The 25,690-nt window shown below is 36.7% G+C and overlaps 2 protein-coding genes across 2 annotated transcripts in view; both read left to right on the top strand.

The window, feature by feature from the left end:
- LOC107561924 (PIN2/TERF1-interacting telomerase inhibitor 1-like) overlaps positions 1-8,879 on the top strand; it is a 29,783-nt gene extending 20,904 nt beyond the window's left edge. Inside the window, exon 6 of the mRNA XM_016246461.1 lies at positions 8,119-8,879. Coding sequence (XP_016101947.1) covers positions 8,119-8,781 — 663 coding nt within the window. The 3' untranslated portion in view covers positions 8,782-8,879. The remainder of the gene's footprint in view (positions 1-8,118) is intronic.
- A 10,177-nt stretch (positions 8,880-19,056) lies between these two features.
- Positions 19,057-22,090, top strand: LOC107561931 (transcription factor Sox-7-like). Its single transcript, XM_016246467.1, has 2 exons — positions 19,057-19,480; positions 20,722-22,090. The coding sequence occupies exons 1-2, from the start codon at positions 19,249-19,251 to the stop codon at positions 21,681-21,683; spliced, it is 1,194 nt and encodes a 397-aa protein (XP_016101953.1). The 5' UTR covers positions 19,057-19,248; the 3' UTR covers positions 21,684-22,090.
- The last annotated feature ends 3,600 nt before the right edge of the window (positions 22,091-25,690 follow it).

The following is a 25,690-nucleotide window of genomic DNA, read 5'->3' as shown; positions in this document are numbered from 1 at the left end:
GTGTCATTCGCTCAGTTATGTCATTTTTAATGCAAATATGACATTATTTTACCTAACCCTACCCCTACCCTTACCCCTAACCATAGCCCATAACAAAGACATCTCAAACAATGTCATCTTTGCATTAAAAATTACATAACTGAGTGAATGACACTTAATGACAGTTGTCATAAACATGCATAAAAACCCTTCATATTCATGACATGTGTCATGTCATGATTATGTAGGTGTCATGTCATGATTATGAAGGTGTCATGTCAGTCTTATGTACACCCCTTCAAGTAAAGTGTAACCATACGTTTAAATGCACTCTTCCTTACATAAATGTAAATATACGATGTACCTACTCGCATACACAGCCTATATATGTGACCCTGGACCACAAAACCAGTCTTAAGTCGCTGGGGTATATTTGTTTCAAATCTGGGTTGCAGCATTTTTTTTTATCCCTTTCATTTCCTGTACTCTCTTCTCATTAAAAAGATACACAATGCTAATAATAAAAATGAGAAAAAACTTTAAATATAAAAACAGAAACTTTAGGACCAGACAGCAGTTCACACTGGCACGTTGTATCCTTGTGCTCCAGCATGTTTTACTTCTCAACTAATGCAGTAACTGACGCCTGTGCACCGGTGTTCAAAGGCATGTTTGTTTTCGAGCGGGAGATCCCTAATATGTTCTCCGATAACATCTAATTGCCTCAAACAAAAGCGCGGCCTCCCTTACACTGTTGATGGTGCTACAGGGTAATGAAGAAACGGACCGTAATGACTGCTTGCTACATACCCTCCGGCAACTGGCTTTAAGCCCATGCCAACCCACTGACACGTACAAACTAGTGTGAAAATAAAAACGGCAATAACTAAAAGGGGTAACTGAAATGGGCAACTTCTGCAGTCATTGTTGGCCCAGGCAGGGCTGCCCTGGCATGGTGATTACAGTACGAATAGAGGAAGCTAACCACCTGACGCTCCTGAGAGCCACCACCACCGCTGTTTTTATGAGCCTCGGCTTGCATTTAATCACCGCCAGTTTAATCTAATAAATCACCGCAGGGCAGAGAATAAATGGTGTGTCCTCCATCTTGGGGCTGACACATCAGCTCCTTGGAGAGCATGGAAAGGCAAGCACTTTTCAATGTAAAGTAAGCAGAGTTTAGTGATGATGCCCTATGCAGCGTGTTGTTGCCATTTGTTACTCATGATAAGTAATGAAGTCTCAGGTTGGTGGAGAGGTCTGCATCACGCCGGCTTACTTGCATTAGGTGAAAGTCTTTGTTATTCAAACACCTCTTCATCACTTACACCTTCATTTGGCCTGTTTTATTCATTCTTTTTTGTCATTCTGGTTAATTATTTTAATGATTAATATTGAAAATGTAATTGTTTTTATAGTTATTATAAATAAATATGAATTGAATAATAATAATAATTGTATTATTATTAATATTAATAATAATAATAATAGTATACACCAGAGAAATTCTTTGAGGTTGCATGGTGTATGCTTAATTGGTATAATAAAAATAAAATAATAATACCGGTAATAATTTATTGTTATTGCTGTTGTTGTTAAATTTGTAATATAATTTTATATTTAAATGAATTTATATATAATGCCCACTGAAAATGTTGTTTGGTGTAGATTGTTGTTATTGTTATTAATAACAATAAAAATAATAAGAATAAGAATAAGCAGTGATGTGCTTGTTTGTATCAATATCTGTATTTAAACTTTTGATCCACTGCTATTGCATTTTTTGGGCAATGTTTGAGTGCATCCTTTAATTTTGTTTGATTGAATCTGTTCTAACATGTTGACTAAAGTTTTGTGTACATGATTTACATATTCTTGGTAAGAAGAGCATTGTGCTTATCGTACATTTAAAGAAACGTGTATCAAAGGATGGCTTGTAATTGGACCATTTGCTTTGTTCTACTTCGTTACATTACGTTCACATAATGTATTATATCATGATACATGTTAAAATGCTCATTAAAGCATGCAAAGCACTGTATTGCGTGGGTGCCACCTGTTTTGCTGTCCGCCCACGTGAATGGTATGAAGGATGGCACGGCGGGTCCTTTCTCCTCATCAGGGAGGGACAGCTGGGTAATCTGAGTCCCGATCCATAAGCCCAGGCCACCACCAAATTTATAATAGTGGCAGGACAATGAGAACACACTCGCACAATCAGCCCTCTTCCCAATATCATCTCAATATTATCCATCGGCCTGTGAGCGTAATAGGCCAGGATCTATTTTGTTTAGAATATAGTTTAACTTTGAACCCTCAAAGGAGTAAATTATCCTCAAAAACCCAAAAATTGAGGGATAAGAAGGAAAAAAATGGTGTTGATGTCTTAAAGAATTTTTTTTCCACAAATGAAGATTGATTGATCATTGAACTCCAGCTTTTTACCTTGCCCTTATCTATAGTTGATGCCCAACCGAGAGCTAAATCAGGTATTCATTTAGTCAGGCACCATTATATATGTTTTTAAGAGTTTTTTTTTTAATCAACTTGAAAATTATCCAAATTGGCAAAACAGGGGATCATAATTGCAGAAATATGACAGATTTTTAAGTCTTGTTTGCGAGATAGTCAAAGCAAGAGAGACCAAAGCACACAAAAGTATATTTCTTAAATAAGTATTTTATTTATTATTTAATTTAAATTTGAATGCATTTAATATTATAATTTATAATTTATTACTATTACTTAATTATGATAGCACACTACTAACAAATTGTTTGTTGTGCATGCTCACTGTATTAATAAATCAATACATATATTTTTGATGATTTTTCATCCTTGGCTAGGATTATTGTAAAAGTATTACTAAATATCTGCACTTTAAATAATCATAACTTTATATATAGCACAGTATTATTGCACCACCAAGTTGATGCCACATCGAGAGCTTAATCAGTTATTCATTCAGTCAGGCAACATTATGTACTTTTAAAAAAAATATGTTTTTATTAAATTTAAAATATTATGCAGATTAGCAAAACGGGGATAATAAATTCAGAAATTACAGATTTTTAAGTCTGTTTTGAAAGGTAAAATCAAAGCAAGAGAGATTAAAGCATACGTTAACGCATATTTAAAAAAAATAAATATATATGTATATATATTATTATTTTTTATTTATTTATTTATTTATTTCAATATCATGTCTTTTTAAGCATTATAGCACACTACTAACAACTTGTTACCTATACACTGCTTGCACTGCATGCCCACTGTATTAATGTATTTATACATTTATTTTTGAAGGTTTAACATTCTCAGCTGGGATTATTGTCAAAGTATTGCGAAAAATCAGTACTAGAAATAATCTTAGCTTTATATATAGCACAGTGTTATTGTACCATATTGTGGTCTTTAATCCCTGGACACCAGAAGTTCTCATTGCTGACACAGCATTTGCAGTGCTAAACTAGCGTAGTCAGAGCGCCGTGTCTCTATGCAGGAAGGAATATTACTTTTGTGTTATAAATTAGGGACTTTCTGACATAGCACAGAGTGGGACAAATTAGTTGCAGTTTTCAGCAGCAAATTCAAGAATGTTGTCACGATTTGTTTTTTTTTGGTTCGTGAACACATTTAGACAATTTTTTTTCCTCCGTCCCTGGCTGCTTCGGACTGTCTGCTGCAATGTGTTGGCGTCAGCGGCAATGTCTTATTCTTCAGCTTCCTCCTCACGGCCTTTTGAATGTCCCGACACCCCCCTCCAAGTCCAGCCCCACTGCCGCGCCGCCCCCACCCCTCCAGCCGCCCATGCCTGGGGAGAGCGGAGCAGGAAAGAGCCCATAGCTCCTGCTGCAAGGGCCTTATCTGAACACTGCACACAGTTCAGGGAACGCATCCTTTTTCCTGGGGCCTCTCATCTGCCAGGAGGAGAGAAAGAACGAAGGGAATGTGGAGGCAGAAGAAGCCAGAGAGTGTCTGAGAACATTCAGGAGCCATTTTTTGTTGTGTTTACACCCTCTTTAGGACATCCAAGCACAGTCATGAAACCTGGACCTGCGTTATCTCCGTGTCAGCCTTCCTGCTCACTTTTTTGTTTGTGTGCGCGTGCACGTATGTGCTTGCATGTGTGTGTGGTATAACCCAATCCATGCTCAGCACTGTTGAGGGAATGCTACCAGCAGCACTTCTCTTGACACATTAGAGAGATAAACCTAATAGAGGTCCCCAGGCGGTGAGACATCGCACCACACACACACACTATCACCACCTCTACGGTGAAGAGGATTTCCCACTCGCTCCATCTCTCTTCCTCTTCTCCTCGTTCTCTCTCCAGAGAGTAATTTCACAATGTGCTCCAAAATGCCCCCCAGTTGTTTCTCTAAGTCCCTGCTCTAAGTCAGACGCATCTCTTCTGAAGACCCCCCCCCCCCCCCCCCCAAAAAAAAAAACAGAAATATAGATTTTATTTTATTTGGAGGGAAAAGTGAGACTTCTGTTTTAATGAGCCTACATCTGGGAAGTCGTGGCCTAATGGTTAGAGAGTCGGACTCATAACCCAAAGGTTGTGGGTTCGAGTCTCGTACCGGCAGGGATTGTAGGTGGGGGGAGTGAATGTACAGCACTCTCTCCCACCTTCAATACCACGACTGAGGTGCCCTTGAGCAAGGCACCGAACCCCAACTGCTCCCCGGGCGCCGCAGCATAAATGGCTGCCCACTGCTCCGGGTGTGTGTTCACGGTTTGTGTGTGTTCACTGCTGTGTGTGTGCACTTTGGATGGGTAAATGCAGAGTATGGGTCACCATACTTGGCCACACGTCACTTCACCTTTTTTTTTTTATTTATTTATTTTTTTTGCAGTTCTCCAGTCTCCCTCTGGGCGACTTCCAACTTTTGAGGGACCTGTGGCAGCAACTTGTAGTCACAATGACCATCTAGAACAGTAGTTACCAACGCTGATCCTGGTTTACCACCAGCTCTGCATTAAAGCATATCTGAATGAATCCATTAGCTTGTTGGTAGAGATTTCAAGACCTGAAATGGGAGTTACAGATACAAATGTCCACTGGTCCAGGGTTGGGAACCACTGATCTAGAACAGTGGTACTCAAAGAGATAATCCACCCAAAAATGAAAAATCTGTCGGTAATTACTCAGATCATTTACTCATGCTCCTGTCATTCCATTTAATTTTTCTGCTGAATGCAAAAGAAGGTACTTTGAAGAATGTTGGTGACCAAACAATTTTGGCATTTTTCCATACTGTGAAAGTCAATGGGTCACAAAACCTTTTAGTTACCAATATTCTTCAGAATACCCTCATTTGTGTTACACGGAAGAAAGTAAGGCCCAATCCCAATTCTACCCCTTAGCCCTTCCCCTTTCCCCTACCCCTCTGTTTCGCACGTTCATGTGAAGGGGTAAGGGTGTCTCGATTGTCTTTTGGTTGGAGGGGTAGGGGAAGGGCTAGATAGCCCTTGAAATGAAGATTTTTCGGGACCATACTTCAAACAAAGGGGTATGAATTATCTCAGCGTAAACTGGCTTCAGGGACAACATGGCTGCCCGAGCGAACAAAAAGACAAATAAATATAAGCATTTTTGGCATTAATAAAGATTTTAACGAAAAGTAATCATCTGTTTTATGTTACATTCAATCGTGAGTTCATATTTACGGTCATGTTACTCAAAGAAATGTTTGCAAAAAAATCGCTAATATTTGCTAACTAACGTCATATCATTATAGACTGCACGATAGTGCCACAACATATTTTCATGTCTGATCAGGGCGATAACCACCGTAGACATTGAGGGGGGCTAGTCCCCCCAATAATTAGAAATCGTGAAACCCTTTTCTCAAATATTGCCAATTCGAGAGAGAGAGAGAGAGAGAGAGAGATGAAAGTTGCGTGTATGCGCGTCTGTGCGTTTCTCTTTTTAGAGTTAGTTTACTTCAAAAACAGCGATTTTATCCTCTCGTTGCTGGAAAATATAATGTATCGATTCAGTATTTAAACTGTTATTAATAAAAGTCGTGGGGCAGCGTTGACAAGTTTCTTTTCTCCTGGATGTGTGAGCTGCGCGATCTCCGATATGTGTGTGTCAGTAAGCAGCGCATTACTATAGAACGGTAATTAAAGGCTCTAATGCACACCAGCACACCAGTATAGGTGTGTGTATTGTAGGAGCTAGAAGACGTATGATGACGTGTGACGTATAGTAGTGATGTCCCAATTCTTAGGGGAATATTTTCACCCCTACCCCTTGACACTCTGTTTCAAGGGACAAGGGGAAGGGGTATAAAATAGAATTGGGATTGGGCCTTAGTCATACAGGTTTGGAACAACATGAGGGTGAGCCAATGATGACAGATTTTTCAATTTTGGGTGGACTATCCCTTCAACTTGTTTTGCTTGAATGTGTGTATTTAACTGTTCAAGGACTATAAAGTGGCAAAAATAACTCCGTTCAATACTCACTCGCTCTATGAGCACCGTGATTGTATCCGCGATAGAGACGATAGTTCAAAATCTCTACTTGGTTGACAAATTTTTACCAGTTAACTGTGTTTACTGGTATATCACCCACCCCTACCTACTAGTTATAATATTGTTTTATATTAAAATGTTATTTTATTGTAAATTTTTTGTTCAGCTCTTTTTCACTATTTATATGTAGAATGCTTTTAACATCTTCAGCATTGTAAGTCTTCATAAGGTATTTTGTTGTTTCTTGGCTATACAAAACCTTTGCAATCTATTATTTTTTTTCCGTCCAATCCCTCCATACATCTTTTGAAAAATGCTGTTTTCACCGGTGTCTCTGGCGTAATGTAGAACACTGGCATGGTTTAGCGCAGGCTTCAGAGAGGGTATTCTTCACTGCAAATCATTATGCATTGAGGAGGCCATTAGCAAAATGAAGACGAATGGGCGAGAGAGTCAACGTGGTGATGAAGTATTGGAGGACGACAGTTTAATCTAAAGTGTTCCTCTGTGGTCTTTCAACATAGTCACTGTGTCTTGCTACAGTTTGGCCTGTTATGATTAAGCTGTATGTTATGCTAGAAAGTTTGTTCTTTCTCTTAATGCTTATAATCACTCTTAGTTTGGCCAACGCAAGCACTGACTCTCACTCATCAGGCAAGTTTTTCAGGAATTCACAGTGACTTGTACATACGCCCCCTTTTGAATCCATTTCCTCTTTATATATATATATACATGGTGCTGAATATTATACAACACAGTGTAAAAATATATAAAGACATGAACAGAATCAGATTCTTGACAGATTGAGAACAATAAATGTTTTCACTTTAGACATTTTTTTATTTAAACAATGTTTTTTAAATGTCTCTTAGCAGATAGTTCAGATGAAGTTCAGTGGTGTCATTAGATACCTGGTACAAGTCTCAGCATGACTGGAAGTTGATTGACACCTTTAAGCATTTAATGACACATACACAGGGGTGTGTGCATCAAGGTTCTTTAAATTAATTGAGGGGTTGTCCTATTCATTCCTAACAGACAGTTCTCTCTTTTTCACTGCTGAATATTCTGCTTGCATGTTGAGTTCTTTCTCTAATTTTTGGAATAAAACCATTATTATTGTTATTATAATACAGATAAGAATAATTATAATTTGACTCTAGTAAAACTATAATGACGATAATAGTAATAATAATATAATGTGATTTAATAACAATATTTTTTATTGTTGTATTATACAGTTTCTATTATAAAAATATATACTGTATTATCACTTGATGTGTGTATATATTCTTCATTTTGTTGTATTGTTCAATTTTTATATTTTAATACAAAATAGTTTTTATTATAGAAATATACTGTATAATCACATAATAATTATAATAACAGCAATAATAATAGTCATAACAATATATTATTATAAATTGTGATTAGTTTATAATTATTTTATTAAATTATTTTTGATAAAAAAATAAAATATACTCTCACAACAACAGCAACCATCATCCTCAATTTTTTATAGATTTTTTATAATATACTTTAATCATATAATAATAATATTATTAATAATGCAGTTATATACTGTATATTACTACTGTTTTTTTATGTCATAACTTTGTATCGTTATATTGGTCTATATCTTTCATTTAGGGAAGCAGTGGACCTGACTCTCAGGAAGAGAGAGAAGAGGACAACGACACGGGAACAAATCCGAACCCAGAAACGCAACCAAACACAGTGACCAGCACACTGACCATGCAAGAGTACTTTGCTCAGCGGATGGCCCAGATCAAGAAGGCTCAGGCAGGACGAGACCCAGCCGCATCTTCATCTGAGGTCAGCAGCAATGCACCTTCTCCACTGGCTCCATCTGCCTCCATGGAGGACTCCCCCAAACCCAGTGATATGGAACAGTCCAAAAAGAAGAAAAAGAAGAAAAGAGATGGCGCAGAGGAAGATGCACTGACCTCAGTAACAGGAGAGAGTGTTGAAGAGCCAAATCACTCACAGAAAAAGAAAAAGAACAAGAGGAAACGAGAGGAGCGGGATGAGGATGGGACTGAAGTGTGCAGCGCCCCTACAGTAATGGATGGCACCACTGAAGAAGACGCTCCCACCACAGGAAAGAGGAAGAAGGAGAAAAAAACATCTCTAGAGGTTCATGCAGATGAACTTAAAACAATAGAAATTGAGAATATGGACCATAAAGTTTCAGATAAAAAGAAAAAGAAGAAAAAGAGAGAACGGGATGAAGAGGAAGGAGCAAGTGAGGAAGTGGTGCCCAAAAAGAACAAGAAAAAACAGAAAAAATGATTATTTTTTACAATTAACTGCTGTCGAAACTCTTGACTTTTTGATTCCAAAAAGTATGATTTTTAATATTGAGATCACCAAAATGAATGACAACAAAGCATATGAATTTACATTTATGATTGTTTTTTTCTCCATATTTAAACTAAATGACAAAACATTAAAATAACAACAACAACAATCTGTATGTGCAGTTGTGTTTTTCATATGTATTTGTTTTTCTTTGTTAGTTTTCCAGGAAGTAACATTTTTAGATGCATGCTACAATATGGGCCATATTTATACATATGTGTGTGTGTGTGTGTGTGTGTGTGTACGTGTGTACAATATTTGTACAAAATATCTGATATATAGAGAGATAATAGTGTTGTGCAGCATTCAAAATTCCTGAATGTAGCAAAAAGGATATAGGAATATACTTTTTATTTTTATCATAAAACATAGGGAGTATTTTCAGAAACACTTGTTTTCAGAAATATGTTCATGTTTCACATTCAGCCTATATAATTTATTACCTTAAATTATAAAGTGTTTTTATATGCTCCATAATGGAAAAATGCTTAGCTTTCCAGAAAATATGCCCCCAGAATGTTTAAAAGGTAAATATAAATGTATAATCAATAAATTAAAATGTTTCTACAAATATTTATTTGAAAACAATGTTTTGATCACCATATGGAAAATCTAATTTAAATCTTTTTTCAGAACATTTAACATAATTTAGAAAAAATATGACTAATTAGGTGAGAAATAATGTATTCTACATAACGGGACCAATATCGGCATAATTTGTCAAAATCATGTAATTTTGCTTTGTTAAAGTTCATATTGGACTAATAGAACTCTTGTCATTTCTAATATGGCAAATTAAATTCTAATCCAAATTCCAACTTGTCAAAGCAATAGTTCAGATCAGATTTGGAGAAATTTTGCATTGCATCACTTGCTCATAATCCATAATAAAGCTTCCTCCAGTGTTGTCCTCTCACATCAAAATCCCAGACCATATGCTTTTTACTTAAAAACTATACTTGCACATTTTTCTCTTGATTCAGATGAGACAACTTTTTCACTGAAGAAAGAAATATGATGGATAGAGGACTATGTATTTTGGACAGAAGGAACCGTTTGAAGTTAAAATGTCTTAATGGTTTGATTGCAAACATGCAGCTTTTCACTTCACAAGATATTAATTGATGGGCTGGAGTTTTATGGTGGAACATTTTAATGTTTTTATCAGCTGTTTGGACTCTCATTCTGACGGCACCCATTCACTGCAGAGGATCCACTGGTGAACAAGTGATGTAATGCTACATTTCTCCAAATCTGTTCTGATGAAGAAACAAACTCATCCACCACAAATGGCAACTTTTCTTTTTTTGGGTTAACTCTTTTTACAAAACTGATCATAAATAATAAATAGTATAACATTGCTAAGATATTGATTATTAAACTGCTCACATGCACTCTTTTAAACACTTGTTTGGTTCAAGTTCAGTTTATTTGGGGCAGCGTTGACAAGTTTCTTTTCTCCTGGATGTGTGAGCTGCGCGATCTCCGATATGTGTGTGTCAGTAAGCAGCGCATTACTATAGAACGGTAATTAAAGGCTCTAATGCACACCAGCACACCAGTATAGGTGTGTGTATTGTAGGAGCTAGAAGACGTATGATGACGTGTGACGTATAGTAGTGATGTCCCAATTCTTAGGGGAATATTTTCACCCCTACCCCTTGACACTCTGTTTCAAGGGACAAGGGGAAGGGGTATAAAATAGAATTGGGATTGGGCCTTAGTCATACAGGTTTGGAACAACATGAGGGTGAGCCAATGATGACAGATTTTTCAATTTTGGGTGGACTATCCCTTCAACTTGTTTTGCTTGAATGTGTGTATTTAACTGTTCAAGGACTATAAAGTGGCAAAAATAACTCCGTTCAATACTCACTCGCTCTATGAGCACCGTGATTGTATCCGCGATAGAGACGATAGTTCAAAATCTCTACTTGGTTGACAAATTTTTACCAGTTAACTGTGTTTACTGGTATATCACCCACCCCTACCTACTAGTTATAATATTGTTTTATATTAAAATGTTATTTTATTGTAAATTTTTTGTTCAGCTCTTTTTCACTATTTATATGTAGAATGCTTTTAACATCTTCAGCATTGTAAGTCTTCATAAGGTATTTTGTTGTTTCTTGGCTATACAAAACCTTTGCAATCTATTATTTTTTTTCCGTCCAATCCCTCCATACATCTTTTGAAAAATGCTGTTTTCACCGGTGTCTCTGGCGTAATGTAGAACACTGGCATGGTTTAGCGCAGGCTTCAGAGAGGGTATTCTTCACTGCAAATCATTATGCATTGAGGAGGCCATTAGCAAAATGAAGACGAATGGGCGAGAGAGTCAACGTGGTGATGAAGTATTGGAGGACGACAGTTTAATCTAAAGTGTTCCTCTGTGGTCTTTCAACATAGTCACTGTGTCTTGCTACAGTTTGGCCTGTTATGATTAAGCTGTATGTTATGCTAGAAAGTTTGTTCTTTCTCTTAATGCTTATAATCACTCTTAGTTTGGCCAACGCAAGCACTGACTCTCACTCATCAGGCAAGTTTTTCAGGAATTCACAGTGACTTGTACATACGCCCCCTTTTGAATCCATTTCCTCTTTATATATATATATACATGGTGCTGAATATTATACAACACAGTGTAAAAATATATAAAGACATGAACAGAATCAGATTCTTGACAGATTGAGAACAATAAATGTTTTCACTTTAGACATTTTTTTATTTAAACAATGTTTTTTAAATGTCTCTTAGCAGATAGTTCAGATGAAGTTCAGTGGTGTCATTAGATACCTGGTACAAGTCTCAGCATGACTGGAAGTTGATTGACACCTTTAAGCATTTAATGACACATACACAGGGGTGTGTGCATCAAGGTTCTTTAAATTAATTGAGGGGTTGTCCTATTCATTCCTAACAGACAGTTCTCTCTTTTTCACTGCTGAATATTCTGCTTGCATGTTGAGTTCTTTCTCTAATTTTTGGAATAAAACCATTATTATTGTTATTATAATACAGATAAGAATAATTATAATTTGACTCTAGTAAAACTATAATGACGATAATAGTAATAATAATATAATGTGATTTAATAACAATATTTTTTATTGTTGTATTATACAGTTTCTATTATAAAAATATATACTGTATTATCACTTGATGTGTGTATATATTCTTCATTTTGTTGTATTGTTCAATTTTTATATTTTAATACAAAATAGTTTTTATTATAGAAATATACTGTATAATCACATAATAATTATAATAACAGCAATAATAATAGTCATAACAATATATTATTATAAATTGTGATTAGTTTATAATTATTTTATTAAATTATTTTTGATAAAAAAATAAAATATACTCTCACAACAACAGCAACCATCATCCTCAATTTTTTATAGATTTTTTATAATATACTTTAATCATATAATAATAATATTATTAATAATGCAGTTATATACTGTATATTACTACTGTTTTTTTATGTCATAACTTTGTATCGTTATATTGGTCTATATCTTTCATTTAGGGAAGCAGTGGACCTGACTCTCAGGAAGAGAGAGAAGAGGACAACGACACGGGAACAAATCCGAACCCAGAAACGCAACCAAACACAGTGACCAGCACACTGACCATGCAAGAGTACTTTGCTCAGCGGATGGCCCAGATCAAGAAGGCTCAGGCAGGACGAGACCCAGCCGCATCTTCATCTGAGGTCAGCAGCAATGCACCTTCTCCACTGGCTCCATCTGCCTCCATGGAGGACTCCCCCAAACCCAGTGATATGGAACAGTCCAAAAAGAAGAAAAAGAAGAAAAGAGATGGCGCAGAGGAAGATGCACTGACCTCAGTAACAGGAGAGAGTGTTGAAGAGCCAAATCACTCACAGAAAAAGAAAAAGAACAAGAGGAAACGAGAGGAGCGGGATGAGGATGGGACTGAAGTGTGCAGCGCCCCTACAGTAATGGATGGCACCACTGAAGAAGACGCTCCCACCACAGGAAAGAGGAAGAAGGAGAAAAAAACATCTCTAGAGGTTCATGCAGATGAACTTAAAACAATAGAAATTGAGAATATGGACCATAAAGTTTCAGATAAAAAGAAAAAGAAGAAAAAGAGAGAACGGGATGAAGAGGAAGGAGCAAGTGAGGAAGTGGTGCCCAAAAAGAACAAGAAAAAACAGAAAAAATGATTATTTTTTTACAATTAACTGCTGTCGAAACTCTTGACTTTTTGATTCCAAAAAGTATGATTTTTAATATTGAGATCACCAAAATGAATGACAACAAAGCATATGAATTTACATTTATGATTGGTTTTTTCTCCATATTTAAACTAAATGACAAAACATTAAAATAACAACAACAACAATCTGTATGTGCAGTTGTGTTTTTCATATGTATTTGTTTTTCTTTGTTAGTTTTCCAGGAAGTAACATTTTTAGATGCATGCTACAATATGGGCCATATTTATACATATGTGTGTGTGTGTGTGTGTGTGTGTGTACGTGTGTACAATATTTGTACAAAATATCTGATATATAGAGAGATAATAGTGTTGTGCAGCATTCAAAATTCCTGAATGTAGCAAAAAGGATATAGGAATATACTTTTTATTTTTATCATAAAACATAGGGAGTATTTTCAGAAACACTTGTTTTCAGAAATATGTTCATGTTTCACATTCAGCCTATATAATTTATTACCTTAAATTATAAAGTGTTTTTATATGCTCCATAATGGAAAAATGCTTAGCTTTCCAGAAAATATGCCCCCAGAATGTTTAAAAGGTAAATATAAATGTATAATCAATAAATTAAAATGTTTCTACAAATATTTATTTGAAAACAATGTTTTGATCACCATATGGAAAATCTAATTTAAATCTGTTAATCTTTTTTCAGAACATTTAACATAATTTAGAAAAAATATGACTAATTAGGTGAGAAATAATGTATTCTACATAACGGGACCAATATCGGCATAATTTGTCAAAATCATGTAATTTTGCTTTGTTAAAGTTCATATTGGACTAATAGAACTCTTGTCATTTCTAATATGGCAAATTAAATTCTAATCCAAATTCCAACTTGTCAAAGCAATAGTTCAGATCAGATTTGGAGAAATTTTGCATTGCATCACTTGCTCATAATCCATAATAAAGCTTCCTCCAGTGTTGTCCTCTCACATCAAAATCCCAGACCATATGCTTTTTACTTAAAAACTATACTTGCACATTTTTCTCTTGATTCAGATGAGACAACTTTTTCACTGAAGAAAGAAATATGATGGATAGAGGACTATGTATTTTGGACAGAAGGAACCGTTTGAAGTTAAAATGTCTTAATGGTTTGATTGCAAACATGCAGCTTTTCACTTCACAAGATATTAATTGATGGGCTGGAGTTTTATGGTGGAACATTTTAATGTTTTTATCAGCTGTTTGGACTCTCATTCTGACGGCACCCATTCACTGCAGAGGATCCACTGGTGAACAAGTGATGTAATGCTACATTTCTCCAAATCTGTTCTGATGAAGAAACAAACTCATCCACCACAAATGGCAACTTTTCTTTTTTTGGGTTAACTCTTTTTACAAAACTGATCATAAATAATAAATAGTATAACATTGCTAAGATATTGATTATTAAACTGCTCACATGCACTCTTTTAAACACTTGTTTGGTTCAAGTTCAGTTTATTTATAAAGCACATTTAAAAACGACCACAGGCCGACCAAAGTGCTGCAAAGTACAGTAATAGCATGAGAGTTAAAACAGAACACTCTTATAAACCAAAAGCAACAGAGAATAAATACGTTTTGAGATATGACTTGAACTCAGACAAAGTGGAGGCCGATCTAATATAGAGTGGGAGCTTGTTCCACAGTGTCGGGCCGGCCACTTCAAAGGCTCGGTTTTAGCTGGATTTTGGGTTTATCTTTGGATCTAAGGCCTCTGGTGGGAGATAGGGGTGAAGTAGATCGGACAAATAAGAAGGTGCTAAATCATTTAATGCTTTATATACCAGTACTGCAATTGTAAACTCAATTCTAAAATTAATCGGAAGCCAGTGAAGGGATCTCAGAAGGGGGGTCGCGTGATCTTTAAATGGATTGGAAATGACTGATAATATTCAAAACAAATGTCTCAGTTCATTATTTTGCCATAGTGTAAATCTTTTCCAGTCATGGTCCTGTGGAGTACACTATGGTATTGTGTTTAAAATAGCCCTTTTATTGTGTCTGTCGCGTATTGTGAAATTTGTGGCAGGTCACCTCAGACTCCATTACACTAAAAAATTTTTTTTCATATGCATGCAAACTTATGCAGTGTTGACAAACCAGCTCTGTGAATATTGCTTGCACAAATTGTGTAAAGGTGTCTGCCCCTTCACTCTTATTGTTCCCTTTAAAACATTTACAGTTAATTACAGAGTGACCTAAGTGATGATATAAGATAGTTTCAGTGTCGAAATAGTCATTTGCATTGCAGTTCATGTTCATAATTCGTTTATAGGATAAAAATCGACTTTTTGTTCAGTTTTTCAGTCTTTATTCGCGTCTACCGCCTTCTCTGGAATAAGTTGACCAGCCCAACATGTCAGCAGTGTTTACTGTCAGTATGATTTATACAAATAGACAGTTTTAGGACATGGATCATGGGACTTAAATTGAATCTCACCTATTTTGCACGTATCCTTAATGATGACACTAAACAAACACGTTTCGCTTTTTTTTAAGCGCATGATTAATAGCGCACCGCTCTGCATGACCCTAGTTTTCTTTGTCACACTAATGTGTAGCTTTAAGGTCTTTTCATAATGATAATGTCATCCCATTGGGCCCAGCTTATCCAATGTATGTTAAGTATATATGAGTGAAGTCTTGAGCTGGTGTAGAGTAACTGGCAGCAAATACGATGCTTTTGTTTAAAATCCTAATGACCTTGTCGCACGGTCAATATTGATCCTCTTGAAATCTGCAATACCAAAGGATGTCCTGTTTTACTAGATTAATCAAATCCAATGGAACTGACGTTCTCGTGCACTTTGTTCAACTTTGTGGGCATCTGTCATGAATTTATTAAAGAGACAATCGAAGAGTAACATTTTCAAAAATACGCCATTTTGAGAGGATAGCAGAAACCCCAACACAAGATAATCTTGTTTGGAGTCTGAGTGGGCGTATGGAGCAAAAAGGAAACGGACAGCTTATGTTAATCAGAACAATAATTGTAGAATCTGCCACACAGCAACAGCTTCGTTTGTTTATGTGTCATGACTGTGACTATAAATGGCATCTGCTTCTGAGGTAAATCTGAACACATCGTCAAACCCGTTTGTGATGATTAAATAATGGAGCTACATCCTACCTATTCCCATGGTCCATGTCCAGAATCCTTTAAGGTGCTTGTCAGAAGGGGAGGGATGAGAAGATGGAGATTGTTTCAATCGTTTCTTAGAGAAAAAAATAAATAAAGGGCAGATTATTTTGTCAAAGCCTTAAATAGCTATAGGGTGAGTGGGGGAAGATGTGAGATGTGTCACAGTTTGCTTATGTTGTCCTCTAGGGATGGAGAAATAAGATTTTAAATGAATTAAAACAAAGTTCTCAACATGTGGACAGGAGAGCTGTCAATCAATAAATTGAAAAAAAAAGTAACTTGCGTTACTTATTTGAAAAAGTAACTCAGATATTCTCTTGTAAATTAAAAAAGTAATGCGTTACTTTACTAGTTACTTGAAAAAAGTAATCTGATTACGCAACTTGCATTACTTGTAATATATTACCCCCAACACTGATCACAATAATAGTATTTTTGCTTCTTTCAAAAACATTAAAAATACATGCATATATATTTATGCATAAGTTTGTATTGACATAAAATAACCAGGCAGTTTTGCATCATAGGCCCTTTATCAATGTTTGGTCATGTGACAATAATTATGAAGAGTTTTTCCTGAAGCTTCTCAGTAGGTGTTTGCTTCAACACAGATAATGTCAAGTTTATCTGTGTTGAAGCAAACACCTATTGAGAAGCAGCAGGTATGCCTGCATTTCCCCAACGTTAATCAAGTGAAACAGGAAATCATGTCCCAAAATGCAGAACCAGAAAGATGTTTATCTAGTGAATGGCACAAATGAGTAAACAGTTCACACGTCCAGTTTGTCACACCCCAACATGTGCAGGTATGACGAGGAGAGCAGGAAGTGTCATTTTCTGTCGTAATGTTTTTGCAATCTGGGGCATCAAGCTCCTCTTCCTGTTCCTTCATTGAATGAATCCCTCATTTTAATGGTGTTCATCCTCTGCTCGTTCACTGAACCTGCCATTCATTTGAACTCTCAGACATCTTACAGGAAGAAATTCAAAGGTCAGTCATAAAATGATACTTTTAACATTCATTGAAATCAATAATGGGACCAGTTTCTCAGTTCAGATTCTCTTGAGTATCACTGAATTATTCTGAATTATTCCTGTATTTGCTCCAGCTTTTATGACCCACCGATACAGCTGTAAACAGGAACTCCACCATCTGATCGTGACAATAGAGGAGTTCAACCTAAACACCAAAACAAGTTGGTATGGAGCACATGAAGTATACAGGTGGATCTGAACTGTCTGACTTGTGAATCATTGTTTAGAACAACTGGTTTTGATGAGTAAGTCATGTAGATGCTGTACGGTGAAAAGTCTTCTTTCATGCCTGATGGAAGTTAAATGACAGTTTCCTCAAGTGAAAATGAATAATGAGAATGTAAAATGCGTCTTTAATTCTGCTGAAACGTGGACACATACAGGCGGCCCCATCAAAATTTTTATATCTGCTATCTAAATACATCATTCCATTTAAAGCAACATTTCAACACCATTGCTATATTTCAAATGAATTACATAATTTTATGAAGAATTGTTTTGTTGCTTTTCCAGTCGCAAACTGGTGTTGGTTACCCCACTTTTCCTTCTTTGATGAATGTCTACAAGAACAAAAGTTTTAGTTTGCTCCTAGTTGGGTCAAGTGCTCAGGTAAAAACATTCTTGACAGAATATGTCTTTATTTATTTTTTTTAAACATGACTAAATTTATGTTCCACATCTTTGCCAACCAACCCCAACAATAATTAATTGTTAATTTTTCTAATTTTATATCCATTTTCTAACCCACTCACACTCTTTTCAGCCTGGCATCATCATTTATTACAGGCTTCCACATTTTAAATCAAAATTCATAAAATGGATAATCCCAGTCCTGGCTTCTGATTGCTATTTTTGATGCATAAATAATGCCTAATAACAGCCTTTAGCCAGTGAAACACAGTATGGCCTCTTGTGCCTCGGTTAAATAACTTTTTTTCCAAATAGCTTTTCTTAAATAGCTTCCTGTATTTTTATAACAACTTCAGCTGAAGTGGTTAGTTTTTGTTTTGGCATTCAAAAACTGAGAAGTTGAACTCATAATGAGAACTTTTAATAATTTATGTCATGATAATATCATTGTGGATCAAGACGACAAACATTCAGATGTCACAGAATGCACTTATGAACTAGACAAATGAATTTTTTATTTTTTTTAATAGGTTACAACTGAAGAACCTTTCCTCATTCTCTAGGTCTTTAGAAAACCTATGGACTAGTGGTTTGATGAATCCAGAAACCAATACTCTGATCATATGAACTGGTAATGTGACTTCAAGACCTTTTTTAATTTCCAAAGAACCCTATAAAAAACTCAAGAACCCAAAACACAGAAAAACTGGTCTTCATAAGGAGAAAATGCTGTGCTGAAAAGAACAGTTGAAGAACCTGTATTAGTAGGCTATATTCAACCAGACTCTTGTAAAATATACATATATATTTATTTTTTTTCAGTTTTAACTTTGAATACAAATCTCATTTTATTAACCTTTATTTATTGAATAATTGTCATATAGGAGATGCCTGCTACATTGACTGAAAACAGTCAACCATATCTGTCGCTCCGTCAAAATAATGTGTCATGAAATCAAACCCAACCAAGAGCTACTGACGAGATTTAGTAGTAAAGCTGTTGAAATATTTTTGTCTCCTGTGGTTTTTCTGTCGCTGGTCTCAGGTTGCAGTCAAGGAGGAGCTGATATCCTCCCGTGGGCCTGTGCTGGACGCTGCTCCTCTCATATAAAGCGCTTCCCAATGCCGGAGGAAACATTGAATCACAGCTTCAGAGGGGAGTCGAGCACCATCCACTGATCTCTCTCACAGTGCTCTTCAGCCACCAGCTGCTCAGTCAAAGTCATCTCTGATTGAGCTTTTACTTCGCTTTTAATTCATCAACGAAAGAAAAACTCTAGGTCACATTCGCGCCCGAGAAACAAAGTTTGAGACGAAGGGAAGCTGAAGTTTTGAGAGCGCACATGGCTGCTCTGATAAGCGCGTATTCGTCCTGGCCGGAGAGCTTTGAGTGCTCCGCGGGAAATGCGGACGTACCTGACGGACACACCTCCCACAGAGCTCCCGCGGACAAGGTGTCGGAGCCGCGTATCAGGAGACCCATGAACGCCTTTATGGTGTGGGCCAAAGACGAGCGCAAGAGACTCGCAGTGCAGAACCCCGATCTCCACAACGCGGAGCTAAGCAAGATGCTGGGTAAGACATTACCAATACTATTTGTGTAATAATCATTATTATTATTAACAACTCATATTTATTATTATTATTAGGCTATTATTATTATTAGCTTATTACAGTAAGAGATTGTTATTAATATCACTGGCAAGTTTTGTGAGGCTTCATCTTCTGTTACAGAAGATTCAGTTTTGAATCAGTTCTGTTCAGTTTTTATTTTGTTTTTATGTATCCATTGCAGAAAGTGGGGTGTTTAACATCATCTAAACTAGTTAAACAAAAAGATGTAAGTATTTTTTTTGGAAGCTTGAGAAGCGTAAGGCACACAGAGAGCGTCAATCTGTTCGAGAGCAACCTGAACTGAAACTAAACTGAAATAAATCACAGTGAGATGAGGCACATCTTTAAATTGTATTTGGTTGTATTTAGATCAAGAGCGCATATTATCATTTAACACTTATGGGAGACTTTTTCCCCCCCAATCATAAATACTATATAAATCTGAGTTTATATAAAATATCAAAATAATTTCAATATTTAAACTATTTAAAAACAATAATAGAAAAGAATTAATAGAAACAATTTCAAATTCATTAATTTGAAATCAGTATGATCTTTGGGGTTGTTTAAGAAATAACTGAAAGAAAAGTGTAAAACTTCATGGGATAACGAATTAAGAAGATGTTTTTTTTTGTATGTGAGTATATTTTTTAATCAGTTTTTATACTGTTATACATTATTTCAGTTGTGATAAATTTGCCGGCCTGTTTTAACAGTTATTTTAATGTATTTATTTATTTTTGCTGCTCTAATTTTTCAAATTCTTTCAAGTATTCCTAAAAGCTAAAAATGATCAACTCAGTATAATTACTGCCAATATTATATTTCAAACATTATAAAATGAATGCCAAGCTACAAATAATATACCTTTAAAAGATTTAAAAACTATGGTGCAAAAAGATATATATTTTAACTGGCATTATAAGCAATTATACTAGCTGATGATTATTTATTTGTATTATTTCTGTTTAAATATGTTTTAAATGGTTATGAAGACATTATTTAATTTAGCTTTGTTTGCTGCACAATATATAAGCAGACAAACTAACAGTTTGTAAACTAATAATGCATTTAATGATTTTGTGTTGGTGCTAGTGTGATTGTAAATGGAATAATTAACTGGGCAATCTCAAAAACTCCAAATTGATCCTTCAAAAATACAGTATTAAGTCGTATGCTCCTGTTTTTCCCCCCTCCAACAGGAAAGTCATGGAAAGCTTTAACTCCACCGCAGAAGAGACCATATGTGGAGGAAGCGGAGCGGCTGAGGGTGCAGCACATGCAGGACTACCCCAATTATAAATACCGTCCCCGTAGGAAGAAGCAGCTGAAGCGCATCTGTAAACGCGTGGACCCTGGCTTCCTCCTGACCACCCTCGGCCCCGACCAAAACTCCCTCCCAGATCCCAGAGGCTGCTGTCACCCCCTCGATAAAGATGACGAGAGCGCTGTGAGTGGCACTGTCGGCTTCAGTTCTCCCAGTGTAGCTTTACCCGGCGTCAGGGTCTTCAGAGATCCCGCCAGTTCCAACAGCAGCTTCGATACGTACCCATATGGCTTGCCCACGCCACCTGAGATGTCGCCTCTGGACACTGTGGATCACGAACACCAGTCCTACTACTCATCCTCCAGCTCAGTCTCCACCAGCTCCTGCTCGTCTTCCACCTCTTGCCCAGACGACAGGCATCCCACCCCGGTGCACATGAGCAGTCCACCCCACTACCATCCCGATTACTCCCAGCAGGTACCTTTGCACTGTAGGAGCTCACATTTGGTTCACATCCCAATGTCCCATCAGGGAAGTGGGGTGACCCTTATCACAGCTCCTCCATTGTCCTATTACAGCCCTTCATTCCCGCAGGTTCAGATCCATCATGGGCACCAGGGGCACCTGGGCCAGCTTTCGCCCCCTCCAGAGCAGGGGCACCTAGAGGGTCTGGATCAGCTGAGCCAGGCTGAATTGCTGGGTGAGGTGGACCGAGATGAGTTCGACCAGTACCTAAATTCTACAAGTTATCACCCCGAACAGGGTGGGATGACAGTCACGGGACACATCCAGGTAACGCCGGCTTCTGTTTGCTCCAGCAGCGCTACGGAAACCAGTCTCATCTCCGTATTGGCCGATGCCACGGCAGCCTATTACAACAACTATGGCATTTCATAAACACAAAACAGAGGCAGTTGACACAGACATAGACTGTGGGCTCGACAAGGGTCAGCAATATAACTGGCAAGTGAAAGGAAGGCTGTGGAGGGAGCGGAAAAGAGAAGCTACAGGAAGTCAAAGGACACCTCAGGGATGCATAGATAAAAAAAACTGAAGTTCATTCCCATCTTTGTTTCCAAAAGAAGAACGGAAGTAAAAGAAAAAATGGACAAACAGAAAATGCTCACATATCTTGCCACAAAAGCATGTACATATGCTATAAAGCTTATTTATGTATCAAATTGCTTTGCATTAAAGCTTATTGTATTGCATTTTTCAGTCCAGATATATTCAATAGATTTTTTTTCAAACATAAGTTGTTTTACGTCAAGATTTATTTAAGTGAGGCTGGTCTCTTTCTTTATAGGATATCATTTTGAAGGAAATTCTGCCCTTTCTTTTCCCTTTACATTCATTACAAAAATGTATTTGAATACTCATAAACAGTTAAAAGAATAATAATAATGAATACTATTGTATGCCAATTTAGATTTGCCATATTAATTTAATTGAAATAAAATTTTGAGTTTTATACATTTAGCATTCTCACTTTTGATATCCTCACTGATGTCAATAACAAGCGAATGAACATTACATTACTGATTTCATGATAAATTGCATTGTTTATGCCTATTTAAGTACAGCAAAATGATTATGTCTGTAGGTCTGGACTTAAGAAAATAATGTTGCAGATGCTCTTCATTTTGTGATATATTAAAAGTGAATGTTCTGAGGCCCCATCTGAATTAGACGTCACTAAATAAAAACACAAAATAAATACAGGTGAAAAGACTCTTGATTTTGTAATGACTGGTAGATCAAGATTTTTTGCTCTCTCTGTTAGTAGTAGTAGTAAGTATAGACTGCTTTATTGAAAGTTAAAGGTTTATTTTCAGCTTCATTATAATTATTCAGTTCTTTTTAAGTTTCATTATTATTATTATTATTATTATTATTCGTGAGTATATAATTTCTTTATGGAAGTTAAATGTTTTTGCTTTTTCATTTTTCATAATATTTTTTTTTATCATTAGTGAGTATATAAACTTCTTTACAGGATACTAATAAATGTTATTTTTATCCACAATTATTTCTTAGAAATATTTAATTCTAATTTTAAACTAAACGTTTAATTTTTTTTCAATATTTGTGTAGCTTTTTTTCCATGCATTTCTTTTAGTATTGAATGCTACCGTTTGAGGTCCCTTCAAGAAGCTGACCTCTAAATTTTTTGTTGTTGTGCGTGACGGGCCATTGCCATAACCATAGTGTTGGAAACTGGCGGCATCCATCCTAAGTTCCCAGTTTGCTATCAGCAACACCCATTATGCACTCAGTTTCACTCCTCCGCGGATCAGAGGATTAGTGTAAAACAGGCTCTGCTGTTTTTCTCCCCGCCTCCATCTCCACGGGCCTTTTGTTTCCCCTCGTCTTATTCTGGGTGCGTGTCTTAAGCAGATCGCTGGAACTCCACTCCTACCCTACCTTCCCCCCCCTCTGCTGCCTGTCCTATCTTGCTGATGCAGACTTTCATAATCTCTGCGAAATAAACAAATACACCTCGTCCCGTCAACTGTTTTACACATTCATCGTTTTTATTTTTCTGCCTCTGTCTCTCTCGCTCGCTCTTTTCAAATTCCTCCTCTTTTCTGATAAAAGGAATCTGAAGTGGGGGAAAGCGGGAGGCGGTGGCGGGCGTTTGACAAATCCTGGAGTCTGGCTTGGTCTTCCTGCGTTTTTTGGGAACGGTTGAGTCGTGTTTCTTGTAAAGAGGATGTGGTGGAGAAGCAGTGTTTCCTGCCTGATAAGAGTAAAGCCTCTCTCCATCAGGATGTTTGGGCCCTGGCCGGTCCCTGCATTAAAAGAGCCCACGGCGAGGGAAAGGGAACCTGCTGTTCATTTTAGAAGGGAGGAAACATGGCTCTTGTTGATTAATATCTCACACCGTGATTTTTTTTAGGGCTTCGATTTGACCCTCCTCTGGTTTGGCCACACACTTTTCATAATCTGTCTCTGTCACTGGCTCCAAAGACATGGTTATGAGGCGTCATATTTATTTTTATGAAACATTTCAGTCAAGGGACATTCATCATGTGACTCCAATTTCTTTTCACAAGTGAGGTTGTTATTAACAGCCTGTGAGTGAATGCTTAAGGTTTAGGGGAGAGAGGGTGATTGGGGCCATCAGCCCCAGGCCGAGGCTTGAATTGTGGCTTATGACCCAAACACCTCTAGGTTCAGAGTAAGTGGGCCCATTATAACATTCTCCACTGGCCTTGGGGAAGGGCACTGTGTCATGGTAAACCATACGCACTTCAACATCAATATGTTTACATACATTTTAAAAGTTTGATCTCAATACAATTGGCCTCGTCATTGTGTTGTTGTTTTAAATTACAGAGAAGATGTGCAACATATATTCAATCAATTAAATATTCAATTACGCATTGCATGTATACTTAGTAGACAAACTGACAGACATATTTAAGCTAAATTTAGACTTTGTTTTGACTAATTGTATTTAAAAATATACTATCCTGCAATAATAAATGATTATATCTCAGTTAGGGTCACAATATCAATCTTGAACAGGCAAATTTATTAAATGCAAGAAAAACACCTTTATTTACATAAACGAGTCCATAGCACAGGGAATTGGATAAGCATTTGATCTGTTATTGAGTGATTAAATGAATCGCCCGAAAACTGGTCTAAAATGACTCGACTTTCCACCACTACACAGAGGGAAGCGTTTAGAGTGAACCGAGCCACCTGAATTAATCAAATTTCCAATGCTGCATATCAGAAAAGCACCATTAAGAATGAACGATTCATTAGAATTGCACAACAGTGGACCGTTTAGGTGAGCACGTGATTCTCTCAGAGATCTAGCGTTGCCTTTAGTAGCTCCTTTCTGGAATATATTTCAAAATATTATCCACTATTTTAATTATATTTCACTAGACACATTAACCTAATTAAATTAAGACATAAAGGAGAGTTAAAGGAGAGTTTAGGGGAGTGTGTTTGATTATTCTTTCAGCTATGTTGCATTTAGTCACAGTATCAGTAGTCTCACGCCCACGGATCGTTGACTGAATGTTTGATGCATTATATGACACATAAAAAAGGCCTTTATCGTACTTCCATGTTCGAAAAATGGAAGTTTCTAATAGTAGCGTAAAAAAACTTCCGCTGCAGCCTGTATCATTGGCCATAGCATGGGATTGTTGTGATTTATTTATGTAAAATTCAGCACAGATACATCTTATAAAGATACCAAACTCAGTTTACAATCATTAATTGAGTATTGTGAAACCAAGGAGATGGTTTCATGAAATTCTGACATATAATTCATGACTTAAAGGGGAGCGCACAAGCCATACTGTATGTGTATGCGCAACAATACTTCAGAGTCTGACCATCTTATTTCATTACAGAACTGCAAGAAAACAAACAGCATATCACGTAAAACAGCGGCAGCGAAAATCGCGTCGCTCAGATAATGTTACATTAAAATTAAAGATAACATAGGCCATCAGTATAAATAAACAGTTTTAAATATTGACGCTTATTGCGAAGTCCAACTAAATTAGAACTAAACTATTAGAATTAGAATTAAACTAAATTAAATTTTCTTAACAAAACTGGCATCTGTCCATTGACAATAGTGCAGGTGGAAATTCCTTAATGCTACTAACTGGAGCCGGATGTGACGACACACGGACTGTGATAAAGGCCTATTGGAAACACTTCAGGTGTTTCGAAGTCGTCATCGGATTGTATGAAATATACAGGATTTCCAGGAAACGTTTGTGTCACGTTCTTTACCCTTCTGCCTAGAAACAAAGATGCTGTGATGCCAAACCACCTCATGGAAGAAGAAAGCCGTCATGTTTACAACTGTGACAATGAGCGCTTATCAGGATCAAGTAAACGCTGGGTTTTCAAAAGTGCGTGGAATA

The sequence above is a fragment of the Sinocyclocheilus grahami genome, unplaced genomic scaffold (genome assembly GCF_001515645.1).
Source record: "Sinocyclocheilus grahami isolate Dianchi unplaced genomic scaffold, SAMN03320097.WGS_v1.1 scaffold799.1, whole genome shotgun sequence".
NCBI classification, from domain to species: Eukaryota; Metazoa; Chordata; class Actinopteri; order Cypriniformes; family Cyprinidae; genus Sinocyclocheilus; species Sinocyclocheilus grahami.
This window is presented reverse-complemented; position numbering and strand designations above follow the sequence as displayed.

What these genes read in the sequence shown, in the direction of transcription:
- LOC107561931 (XM_016246467.1), top strand. Translation starts at nt 19,249, where the DNA reads ATGGCTGCTCTGATAAGCGCGTATTCGTCCTGGCCGGAGAGCTTTGAG. An exon ending in GGAGCTAAGCAAGATGCTGG is followed by an intron (nt 19,481 to 20,721) that starts GTAAGACATTAC and finishes CCCCTCCAACAG; the next exon opens with GAAAGTCATGGAAAGCTTTA.